This window comes from Vulpes vulpes, chromosome 9 (genome assembly GCF_048418805.1).
Source record: "Vulpes vulpes isolate BD-2025 chromosome 9, VulVul3, whole genome shotgun sequence".
Taxonomy (NCBI): Eukaryota; Metazoa; Chordata; class Mammalia; order Carnivora; family Canidae; genus Vulpes; species Vulpes vulpes.
In genome coordinates, this window is record NC_132788.1 from 92,739,460 (window position 1) to 92,751,452 (window position 11,993).

General features: G+C 56.7%; 1 protein-coding gene across 15 annotated transcripts in view; it reads right to left on the reverse strand.

The window, feature by feature from the left end:
- RNF123 (ring finger protein 123) overlaps positions 1-11,978 on the reverse strand; it is a 29,252-nt gene extending 17,274 nt beyond the window's left edge. For 3 of the 15 annotated variants that reach the window (XR_003233369.2, XM_072720976.1, XM_072720971.1), the window contains exons 1-20: positions 11,146-11,363; positions 9,522-9,640; positions 9,158-9,242; positions 6,025-6,104; positions 5,794-5,888; positions 5,363-5,417; positions 5,165-5,250; positions 4,789-4,875; positions 4,495-4,562; positions 4,210-4,335; positions 3,714-3,828; positions 3,527-3,631; positions 2,989-3,114; positions 2,742-2,834; positions 2,597-2,670; positions 1,718-1,835; positions 1,419-1,518; positions 1,146-1,207; positions 892-963; positions 553-673 (exon numbers count right to left, since the gene is read on the reverse strand). Coding sequence is in view for 14 of the 15 variants with exons in the window: in XM_072720976.1 (XP_072577077.1) it covers positions 553-673; positions 892-963; positions 1,146-1,207; positions 1,419-1,518; positions 1,718-1,835; positions 2,597-2,670; positions 2,742-2,834; positions 2,989-3,114; positions 3,527-3,631; positions 3,714-3,828; positions 4,210-4,335; positions 4,495-4,562; positions 4,789-4,875; positions 5,165-5,250; positions 5,363-5,417; positions 5,794-5,888; positions 6,025-6,104; positions 9,158-9,242; positions 9,522-9,603 (1,750 nt within the window). In the remaining variant the exon portion in view is untranslated. Of the gene's footprint in view, positions 1-552; positions 674-891; positions 964-1,145; positions 1,208-1,418; positions 1,519-1,717; positions 1,836-2,596; positions 2,671-2,741; positions 2,835-2,988; positions 3,115-3,526; positions 3,632-3,713; positions 3,829-4,209; positions 4,336-4,494; positions 4,563-4,788; positions 4,876-5,164; positions 5,251-5,362; positions 5,418-5,793; positions 5,889-6,024; positions 6,122-9,157; positions 9,243-9,521; positions 9,641-10,786 lie in introns of all 15 variants that reach the window. The other 12 variants (XM_072720977.1, XM_072720974.1, XM_072720980.1 and 9 more) reach the window with 11 other exon arrangements.
- Between the last annotated feature and the right edge of the window lie 15 nt (positions 11,979-11,993).

Genomic DNA, 11,993 nt, shown 5'->3' on the forward strand with positions numbered 1-11,993 from the left:
GAAGCCAGCCCTCTCTGTTGCTTAGCACAGAGGGGACCCATGGCCTCTGCCACCCACCCGCCCAGGCACACAACATGGCTTCCCCTCCCTCCACCATTTCAGGTCAGTGCCAGCGACTGCACGAGTTCGGGCTGCAGTCACATTCAGAGAGGGCCCTGCCCCAGCCCTATGGATAACCTGTAATCCAGGGCAGATATAGTTCCCACTGGTCCTCAGGATCAGTGTTTGTCTCATACAAACACAGCCCCCAGCACCTCAGAGCCCATCCATAGTGTCCTCTACAAGGACTGCAGAGGACCGGACAGGCTGGGACTGAGGAGAAGAGCCTGGACTGGGCAGGAACTTGTGGGAACAGAGTGAATATGGGTTTGCCACTCCTCCAGTGTAGGGCTCCTGCTGCCCTCTGGAAAAGCCGCCCATCAGGAAGAGAGAACTCAACCGGACAGGAAGTCTGGCACAGCTCCATCCCCACCCCACCACCAACTCTGCACTCTACACCATCACCCGGGGCAGCTCTGCCCAGACTCTCTGATGAGGCCTGGCCCTACTCACCCTCACTGAAGGAGGCACGAGGATTTGAGGCCTTGTATTCATCCCAATAGTAGCGCAGGGCAGAGATCAGCCGGTGCAAGAAGCAGACCATGTACTCAGGGGGGCAGAGCATAGGCATGTTCTGCAGGCACAGGGTGCAGGACATGCATCTGTGTCAGCCCAGAGCCAGCCCACTCCTCATCCAAGGCCTGCCCCAGGACTCTTGAGTTGAGCACCAAGAGCAGGGCAGCAGAGAAAGAGTGTGACGAGACAGGGCCACAGCAGGATGAGGTACCAGAAAGTTAAAGATCTGGTGACACAGCCAGGAGTCCACAGTGGGCTGGCCTAGTGGACACTCACCCCCCGGCCACTGGCATTCTCCTGTAGAAACTTGCGGAACTTGGTCAGGAAGATGTACCTAGAAGCTTCACCCTTTGGGGGAATGAAAAATGAGGCTGTGAGGAGCTGGCCCCAGAGCAGATTAGCTCAGTACTGTGCCTCAGCCTGGGCCCCGCCATGCGAACCCGAGCCAGTCCCCGCCCTTTGGGCCTGAGGGCCCAGTACCAGCACCCCTCCCTGACGGGGGCCCACACAGGATTCTGGGCACCACTCACCCCATTATCATCTTTATTGTTCAGCAGCAGCTTCAGGATCTGGACCTGCAGTTCTTCCACCACTGGGGCAGGAAACAGGACCCTGAGCCCTCTTTGGGCAGGACCTTGCCCACAGGCTCCCAGGGATGGGAGGGGAGGGCAGGTTTGGATTGGGGCTCCACTCCCAGGGTCCCACAGGCCCCATCTAGACAGGGTCGCTACCAGAAGCACCTCCCAGTACATACAGCTATAAATCCTCCACCCGCCATCCAGTGTCCCAGGCAGGGGGCCGACCTTCAATGCGCTTCTTGAGCCTCTGGCAACCCCGTTCATAGGCACGCCTCCGAACACGCTCCTCGGCGGTCTCATCCTTCACATCCTTACTGTCTTTGCCCTAGCCAGGAGCAGTGAATGAAAGACAGCAGGACTCACCCAGGACTCAGCCAGGCCTGCTTCAGCCAGGAGACCACCCCTCCCTCCCCTGCCCCATAGACCAGGCTGGAGAAGAGGCCACCCATGCTAAGGGCCGAGTGGCTCAGATATCCTGGGCCAGCCCTCACTGTGACCCTGCCTGCCCATCTCCGTGGGCCCACCTCCCTGCTGGAGCGGTGGGGCCACCAGGTGGTGGGGATGAGTTCCTGGAGGCCAGCCTCCTCCACTCGCAGGGGGCTCTTGATATAGAAGAAGACCACAGACCGAAGCACGTCGAAGCTGGTGGTAGTCAAGGCAGAGATCTGCTCACCAGAGGGCGCTCTGTGCATCCTCATGGGTTCTCCCCTGGAAGCCCTCTCCAAACTCACCTATCCCACCCACCCTCACGGGGAACCACAGCTATTATGAGCCTGTCTCCCCGGACCGTGAGCCCCGATAAAGAACCATGGCTGTCAAGCCCAATTCCCAGCAAGTGGACAAAAAAGGCTTGTCGCAGTAACTTGAGACTGAGAGGCAAGCTGGAGAGAAGGCCTGGTGGTCTCTCTGTCCTCTAGCTGTTTCTGCCTCCAGGAGGCTGAAGACCCCACCCAGACAGAGAAGACGGCTACCAGCACAGGCTTCTCGGCCAGGGCCCTCCCTCCTGTGACACAGTCCTCAAGGCTGCTGGGGAGCAGGAAGAGCAGAGTCCTAAAAGACCTTGTAGCGACCCCCACCGTGGGACTCGGAGAAGGAGCGGTGCTTTGGCTGCAGAGGCCAGCCCCTGGTGGCACCTCCACACCTCCACACGGTGCAAGAGTCTGCAGCCACCCAGAGATCCCCATGCAGGCTGACCAGCTGGCCAGGGGCCTTTGTTCTACCCTTCCTGCTCTGTTGACAAAGTGTCGGGAAGGCTGGGTTCCAGAAAAAGGACTCACATCTTGGGTGGCTCTGGTCCCCGCCCCCCTGGGGACCCCTGACCAGAGGTCCACTGCCCTCCCCAGCCTCTACTGACCCTGGAGGACACCACATGTCCGGCCCACTAGGCAGCAAGGGGAGGATACAGGACGTTGCTAAGCAGAAATTTGCGGGACTTCTCATGCCTCAGGATGGCGATGGTGAGCCGCAGGTAGTGGATCTGTGGGGAGTGGGGGTTCAGAGTGGGCAGCTAAGGCCCAGGGGGCTCGGGGCAGGGACAGGTGCTCCCACCTGCAGGCCCAGGTCTGGGACGATGGGAGAGAATCGGTAAAGCCGCAGCAGGGACATCATCAAGTGCTTGAGGCAGTCCTGCACTTCATGGTCCTAGGGGAGAGAGGCCACGCTGCATTCCTGCCCAGTGGAGGCCAGGCCCTGGGCAGCCATCTCTGGGTCCTTTCCCAAGCCCTCCCTCCCGGGACCTTTCCCATCTTGGTGGGGCCTGCCATCTTGGCCTGAGGCCTGAAGTCAGGAGCCTCACCTCCATGAAGAGCCACAGGAGGTCAAGGACCTGACGCACCACGGACTGAGCCTGCGCAGGGGTGCCTGCTTCCACAACGCCCCGCAGGAAACTCATGAGCACGGCTTCTACCAGGTACACCTTGCGCTGCACCAAGGCCAAGGGCGGGCACTGGTAAGGCAGCAGCCTCCCGCCCCACCCATGGCACTCCTGCCCAAGCACGTGGCCGAGGCCACGGGCAGAGATGGACTCTTGGGCTTCCTCAAGCAACCCCAAAACACAGATGAGCTCTTCCAGGGTCTGAATGAGACACAGGAAGGGCCATTGCCCCAGAGCACCTCAGTGCTTCGCACATGCAGTTCCCTTAGTAGTGACATCATTCCTGCATCTTCTAAGACATACCCTGATACCCTTGGCTGGAAGCATCCCCTCCTACCCTGGGTGACATCCTCGATGCCAGGTGATGGTGCGGAGCTTCGCGCACCTCAGCTTCCCAGTCCCTAGCACAGGCATGTACGCTACCATGCTGTGCCTCTCCCCCTCCCTGGCGTCCCCTCACCAGAAGCGGTGCGAAGCGATGGAAGATGTGGGCCAGTGTGAGGAGGACAGTGGGCTGGCCTTGCAACTGCCACTCAGAGCTATTCTTCTCCACCAGCCGGCCTTCCTGTGTGTAGGGGAGAGAGGACAGTGAGGAGCAGAGGGCTGCAGAAGGCCCTCAGCTCACCCAGCCCAGACCCCTGGCTCACCACAGAGTCCAGCTCCACGCTGAGCACTGCCTGGAAGCAGCCTAGCAACTTCTGTGCCCGTACTAGGTCAGCGCGGGGCGGGTCCTGCAGGGGCCGGTAGCCTGCCACTGGGTAGGTGGCACAGAGTTAAGCCGGCAATACCTGGTCTGTGGCTCAGACACACCCACCCCTCTCCGCTGAGACCCGTGAGGAGGCACGTAGGCTCCGGGGCAGGGCTGGGAAGTCAGAGTACTTGGCGTGCAGCAGAGCTCTCCTGCTCCGGGGTTGCACCTTCTCCTGATGCTTCACCTCCTTCTGTTCCACACAGGCAGCAACAGTACCCACCTGAGGAGATTGCTGCAAGAACTGAGCTCCTCGGCACCCACCTAAGCTGTACCCTCCTCTCTCCTTGAGGCAGCCATGGCCTGCCACAGCCCACAGAACTCCTGGGGCAGGGAGTCCTTCATCCCTGCTTCAAGAGCTTCCATGTAGTCCAGACTTCTTCCCAAAAGGATATCGCAAGGGACGGCTACCAAAGTTGAAGGCCACAGACTCCTTGAAGGAGAGGCTGATGGCTGGGAAGTAGGCCATGCCCAGGCCCCTGGACAAGTTCTCAAAAGCGGTGCCCAGTGACACGCCATTCCTAGAGCAGAAGAGAAGGCCTGTGAGCCAGTGCTAAGAATGATGTGGCCCAAACAAGCCAGTGAGCAAGGCTCCATTGTGCCTGTCCACTTTCAGGGTACCAAGGTCGGCCTGGCCTCTAGAAGGAGGCCAGGCCTATGGGTAAAGGCAGGAGACTCACAGGCAGAAGGACAGAGTACCATCGTCCAGGTCAATGAGGCAGCTCACGATGTCCCCCGCTGCCCACGCCTACCAGAGGAGGACGCCTTACAGATTCACAGAAGCCCAGCAGCCTGCCCACTCCACCTTCTGGGCTGTGTCTCCACTACCACCCAGAGGAGGTGACCATAAATACAGAGGACCTAAGTCCCTGCCCCCTCCCCATGCCCTACAGTCTCTTGAGGCTGCCCAGTGGCTTCTACCAAGCTGTGAGGAGGGACATGGGCAGGTGGACTACAGGGGTCTTGGTCCTCACCTTGCCATAATTTGTCGTGGTCACATTCCACTTGCGCACCCGGTTGCCATCATAGGCATAGGAATTATGTGTATCTCCAACGCCCTCCTAAGGAGGAAGTGTCTGTAAGGTCCAGGGGAGGTGGGAAAGAACAGAGCGAGAGCCCACCAGCCATCAACCTTGGACCCACAGAGCTCTAGAGAAAGGGGCTGATGCTCTGGGAGAGTGATTTCCTGGGATGAGAGGCCCTAGCATGCAGTGGGATGCATTCCCCCTCTAGAAGGCAGTCTGGGTGAGGGTCCTGAGCAGACTTCGTGTGGTCTGGTAGGTTGCCTGAGTCCCAGTGAGGCCTGCAGCGACAGCAGACCTCCCTGGGAGGGGCCCTCTCCACGTGTACCTCCTGATTGAAGCGGCAGTTGATAGTGCACCAGCCAATCTGCATGAGCCCCTGAGAGGAGATGAGCACCTCGTAGACCCATTTCCCTGGAATAAGCCGAGTCAGGACTAGCAAGTGAACAAAGACTGCCTCCTGCCTCAGACCTGGGCTCACTGAATCCCTTCCAAACACCTGGGCCACAGCAGAGCATGGTCTCACCTTTGTACACGCATGTGGTAGAGCGGATAGTACCAAAGTTGCTGTGCCCGATCACCTGGGTGAAGAGTAGTGGGGGGTGAGCCTCCTCTCCAGCACACAGACTACCTCCCCAAGGGGGAAAGGCCTCATCCCCAGCTCAAGGCCAATACTGTGCCAAGCCTAAACAGGGTGTGGGGGCCCTAGGCCTGTGTCAGAAGGGATTCTAGGTCAGGAGCAGGACAGGAGGGGCCTGTGGCTGTGTCGGGAAGAGCTTTGGGCCGGAGTCACACCAAGAAAGTCTCAAGTCTCAGGGCTGTGTCAGGAGGGTTTGGGGGCTGAGAACTCAATGAGCCCATTGGGAGGGGTTTGCGACTACAGCATCATAAAGAAAGGTAAAGAGGTCTAGGTCACATCAGGAGGAGCTTGGATCTGGGGCCCTTGCCCTCACTCACCCCCAGGAGGTCATCGTCCACCAGAAGAAGCCCTTCAAAGCCACCCGTATGGTCCAGGACCACAGTGGATGGGCCAAGCCGGCCTTCAACCTGTCCTGAAAAGGAGGGCGGGTGTGGGCAGGGCAGAGGGTCTGAGAGAATGCACGGAGGGCACTGAGCTCCCCAGGGCTCCCAGGACCCCCCTGAGCCTAGTCTGGCTCCCCCAATCCCATTCTGGAAACTGCCACATACCCTGGCTCTCCTCATCCTCATCCTCTACGTGTAACAGCTGGTCCAGATGCTCTGGCAGGTTCTGGAAGTTCAGGGGTTTCCTGGGGAGAGCAAGAGGCTGCGAGGGGCCCAAACATCGTTGAAACTAGCCAGATGACACTCAACCCTTGCCCTCTCCCTCTCCTCGGAGCTTTAGTCCAGACAGTGGCTGCCTGGACTCCAGGAGAAGTGTCGTGTCTAGTCCTAGATTCTGGGATGCTGGGGGCCAAAAGGCCAGATTATCCACTAAACTAAAAAGTACTAGTTCAGTGTGGTACTAGTACTGGTTTAGGACTTGAAAAAGAAGAAGAGCCCTCCCTCAGCCTTGACTCCTTAATCTGTAAAAACAGAACAGCAGCTATATGTCAGAGATGCTGTGAAGATTCCAAGGCATAATGCAGGCCCTCTGCATGGCCCATAACCTGCCGACCCTTGAGGGACTCTGTTGATCTGTCTGGAAGAGAAAGGCTGGGAGAAGTACCGACTCCCAAGGTGGCCTATACCAATGACAACTAGGCAGGCCCTTGATTCCTGATCTGTAGTACCAGCCGGGGAAATCTGGACTAAAGGAGACATGTCTTGGGATGATGAAGGGCTGAGCCCTCTGAGCTGCTGGGTGGCTCTGTCCTGTACCCATCTATACAGGAGAGTGGGGCACATGGCCTACCGGCTGTCTGCCCCAGCCAGAGGGGCTGGGGAAATCTGAGTGGCCACCTTATCATCCCAGCACACATGCTCAGAGGAAAAAGGCCTCTGCCCAATCCTGGCCAGCTCTTTCCTGAGCACAGCTGCTAAGAATAGCAGGGAATGGGGTAGCAGTAATTAGCAAGGCTCGAATAGAACAGAGACCAGTGCCCATCTGGATCCAGCCCACAGACTGCCGGCACCTGCTCTGTCACCTCTGATCCTCCCTTCCTCCCACTGGCCTAGAGGGGAGGCTCTGGAAGAGGACATAGATGGGCCAAAACTCCAACTCTCTGGCAAGGTAGCATCAACCCTGCCTCAGGAACCACATGCTCCCCTGCCATGAGGTATTACTGAGCTGTAGGAAGTAAAGACGCACGAAGCCCCCTCCCTATTCCTGTTCAAGGCCAGCTGGTGGCCATACGATGGGGTGCCCCACCAGGGGCAGGGAAAGTTCAGTCAACCCCATCTCTAAAGACCCAGACAGGCCCAGGGATAAAGGCTTCCATCCCAGCAGTGCTTATCAGCCCCCAGTTGGGAAGGCTGTTCTAGTTTTGTGCCTGCTCTCAAGAGCAGCTGGGGGCAGCCAGCCTGAGACAGCCTTACTGAGAGCCTGCAGCACTGCCCTTTGGCCAACCCAGCACTCGTCTGCCCTTTCTGGATTGCCGAGGCCCCAGCCCAGGGCTCTGCATCCACATGAGCGCTGACTGATGGCCCTGCCACCTGCTCTTCCTCCTGGCAGCCACAGAACCAGTGGCAGCAGGACCATTTCTGATATCACATGAGGTTGGGATCAGATGGCCCTGGGAACAGGCCAGGACTAGGGTTGGCATGGAGGTGGGCAGTGGCCTTCCACAAGTAGGAATCCTAAGGCCACCACAGCCATTTAAATGTAACAGGCAATAGCGTTGTCCTTTCCTTTGGATCTGCCCAAAGAGCGGAGACTGTGGAAGACAGGATGGCCCAGCTGGCAAGGGGGCTGAGGTATAGGGACACCCATGCCTCACCACAGGAAGGCAAGATCCATATGATCCTTTGAAGAAAGAACTTAGCAATAGTCTTAAATACAGTTCAAATGCTCCAGCCACATGATTCCAACTTTCAGCATCTTTGCAGCACTGTTTACAAAAGCAAAAGCACTCCCCCACCCCAAACCAGGGCAGCGCTAAAGGCTACAGCAGATCCCTGGCCCTAAAAGATGCCCACCAAGATTAATGTGGAATACAGAAATAAAAAAACACCCAGGAGAAAAATTTTAATGACCAAGATAGGATCTAAACTTCCATATACTTTTGGAGGTAAGGGATCTGTCCATTATCCTGATGGCAGTGATGGTTTTACATGTTATTTGAATTAAAACTTACTGTATATTACCCTTTAAATACATGTAGTATATTGCATGTCAATTATTCCTCAATAAAACTTTATTTTTTTAAAGATTTTATTTATTTATTTTAGAGAGGGAGGGAGATAGAGAGCAGAGAGGGAGAGGGAGAGAGAGAAGCAGACTCCCCGCTGAGCAGAGAGCTCTATGTGGGACTTGATCCCAGGACCCTGAGATCATGAACTGAGCTGAAGGCAGACACTTAACCAACTGAGCCACCCAGGTGCCCCTAAAACTTTTCTTAAAAGAACTGAAAGTTGGGGTGCCTGGGTGGCTCAGTCAGTTAGGTATCCAACTCTTGGTTTCAGCTCAGGTCATGATTTCAGGATCATGAGATCAAGCCCTGCATTGGGCTCCACACTCAATGCAGAGTCTGCTTGAGATTCTCTCCCTCTCCCTCCCCTACCACCCCTCCCCACATTCATGAGCTCACTCGCCCATGTGTTCTCTCTCTAAAATAAAAATATAATCTTTTTAAAAAAAAAAGAACTGAAGGTCACAGAAATTTAAAAAAAAATTTTATACAGCATAATCCAAACTATATACATCACAAGATAAGGAAAACAGAAAGAAATCATGCTCAAATGGTCATGTCAGAATAACAGAATAACATGTTTTTTTCTTTTCCTTTTAAGTTTCTGTTCAATTGCACTTGTAACTTTGATATGGATAAAACTTAAAAGCACTCAACTTGCAAGGAAAAGGGATTGGTTTGGTCTGCACTTTATAAGTTCAGGCAGAGGCTACAGAGGATGGAGATGGGATCAAAGTGCAGGCAGGTGCACCAGGGACCAGATGCTGACTGTAGAGTAGGGGTGAACTGCTATCCTAAGGACCGAATGTGCACCACCTCCCTAACCTCCACAATATCCTCAGAAGGAAGGTACTAACACGGTAAGGAAAGAGGAGAGGCAGATCCAGAATGCAAACTCTCTGGCCAGAGGTCTCACAGCCAGGAGTGGCAGAGGGAGAATAGAACCCAAGCCAGCCTATCCAGAGCCTCTCTGACTGGTCCTTCAGAGTGAGGGGCTACCCACATGGCCATACCTGCTGGTGGCTGCAGTGGGCGCATGCTCAGGAAAGGAAAAGATGCGGTGCAGGTAGTCATTCAGTAGTTTCTCGTGCACAATGCCTGTGCCCACAGGGGAGAGAGAGAAGGGTCACATGGTCAGTGCCGCTACCAGACTGTGCTGGCTCTAAAGGCTCCTGGTCCTAGGCCAGCCACAGGGGTCAGAAAACCAGTCACGATGGGTGTACTGCTCCACAGCTACTGATGGAGAAGATCTGGCTCACAGGTACAAGGGGTGCAGCAAAGCCTGAAGCTCATCAGACTTGAGACTTTACTGCCTTTGTCTTTTCCTCCTCCTTCCCTCAACACAAGGAGCCTCCTCCCAGCCCTGCCAGCCCTCACCTGTGACCCTGGACTTCTCAGCGTCTGATGTCAGCCTGTAGCTCTTACGGGAGAAAGACATGCCGGACCCCTTGGATGCCATCCTTCATCTCTTGTGGGCAGCCAGTGGTCCTGGGGAGCTAAACCAGAGGGAGAGCCTGTCTATTTGAAGCCAGCCAAGGGCCCCTGTACTGACCTCAGTTCTGGGGTGGCAAGAAGGCCTGGGAGCAGGTGATCCAGGTGTATGCACGCTCATACACAAACCAATCCCAAGCCACAAGAAAGCAGAGGCATCCCAGTTTCCTACACAGGAAGGGTGGCTGGGGCCTGGGCCCCACCATGTTCCAGTTCCCAGCACAGTGCTGGGCAGGGAGTAGTTGCCAGACAGAGGTTTGTTGTACCAAACGAAATGTCTCAACCCCAGGAAAATTGAACCAAAGGGTCCAAAGTGAGTTGGCCTAGAGACAGAGACCCTGTTCCCTTCTCAGGGTCTAGACCCACACTGGGTCTAGTTCATATCCAGTAGAGAGAACCCTATACCACATTCCCCCAAGTGTGGTCCATCATCCAAGGGCTTGGTGCCATCTCCAGCTATAAGTCCTACTATCACCCAAGGCCAGGATCTTCCCTTCTCTTGTCCAAAGGCTTGCTAGTTTTCTTCTTCCCACTCGCACACACAGCCTTTCATCCCATCAGAGCACCACCCTTGCCTAATCGTCATTGCAGACCCTGCTCTTCCCACTGCTGTCCACCCCTCACATGTCATAGTGTTGCTGCAGCTGCCTCAGAAGATGCACTAAGTCGCTGGTGACTGCCTAAGTGATCCAGAGCTAGGCTGTCCAATGCAGTAGCTGCAAGCCATATGTGGCTATTTATGTTTGAATTAAAACTTAAAAATTCAACTTCTCAGATACACTAGCCACATTCCAAAAATTCAGTAGCCACGGAGGGCTACCAGTTACTGTCGTAGACACTGAAGATACAGAACACTTCCGTCACCACAGAAAGTCCTATTAACGCTAGTCTGGAGCCTGGCCTTCTAGCACCTCTGGAGACCGCACTCCCTTCTCTGCAGCCCAGTTCCTTATCTCACCTCACACAGGTCTCTGTTCCCACCACACACCCTTGCCCATTCACAGTCTGCACCACGCCTGCCCCTGGGGAAGATGACTGTCCCGCCTTGCCGCCTACGACAGGCCCTCTGCAGGCGTCCATGACCGCTGCCCCTCTCACACCAGAGGAGGTGCAGGGCAAATTAGACCGGGTCACTCATTTGATCAGCAAACCTTCCAGACACCACTCTGGGTGTCAGGTGCTGAGGACCCAGGTGACAGGGGGACCTTGACGTTGCTCGGGGATTCCCTGCCACGTCGATCCTGTCCAGCCCCGCTGAAGGATCCTGGCTCGGAACCGAACCGATCCCATCTGGGAGCCCAAGGACGCAAAGAGCAGCGCATGTCTCTCCCCCAAGTCGCCCCCGCCCGGCCCCAAGCTCCGGGGGATCCTCCAGGCCAGCTCCAGCCCGGAGTCTCTCATCACAGGCTGCAACCCCTGAGCGGCGAGCACCCTCACGCTGGGCCGGCTGCGGCCGCAAGGGGAGCCGCTGGGACGCGCCCCGCTCGGATCCCAGCCGCCCCTCACTCACCCCCAGCCTCGGCCGCGGCGCCCCGGCTCACAACATCCGCCCAGCCTCTGGTCTACGGTGCCCGTCCGGGGCCAAACCGCGCGCTTGTCGCGCACGCGCATCGGCCCGCGCCCGGCGTCCGGGAGAGAGCCCCCTCGCGGTCTCCAGCCAGGGGGTTCCCGGCCTCGGCTTGGTCAGACGGCTCAGCTGCCTCCGAGCCCGCCTGCGCAGAAGCTCCTAACCTCGCCGGGTCCGAACGCTACTTCCTAACTGGGAGGCCCAGGCCGCCTACCTCAGCTCCTACCCGTCCTTGGAGGTCTGGATCAGAGATCCCTAGGAGGTTTGAAAGGCTTCTGGCCGGGGCTCCTGCTACCTGTCATTCGCACTTCCATTCGGGCCAGACAGGTCCCCTCACTTACCTTTCCTGGGATGGCACCTGTGGCTCGGCAAGAGGAGCCTCTCTGGGCTCTGCTGCCAGGGGCGTGGGCTGACCTGCTTACAGCTGGCGCTGATAAGTCAGCAAAAGGGGCAGGCTGCTTTAACGCTGGGTCAGGGAACATTTGCCACATTACAGAGAAAAGCTGAGGCTCAGAAAAGATTAATATACCAGCAGGGACTGGAACCCAAGCTTCTGACAGCAACTATGTCCACACCATCGTTCCCTTCAGAACACCATATGCTGCAGGGGGTCTCCAATCCCACCCCAGAGCACATCAAGTGTCCCCATTGAACCTTTCCAACACCTACCCACTACATAGGTCAGGGGCTAACCGTTCCAGAGTAACGGCCCCTGCATTTCACCCAGGGGCCTGGCCCCACCCCCATTCTTGCCACTGAGAGTCAGGTCAGACTCCAGCAGGCCTGGGGTG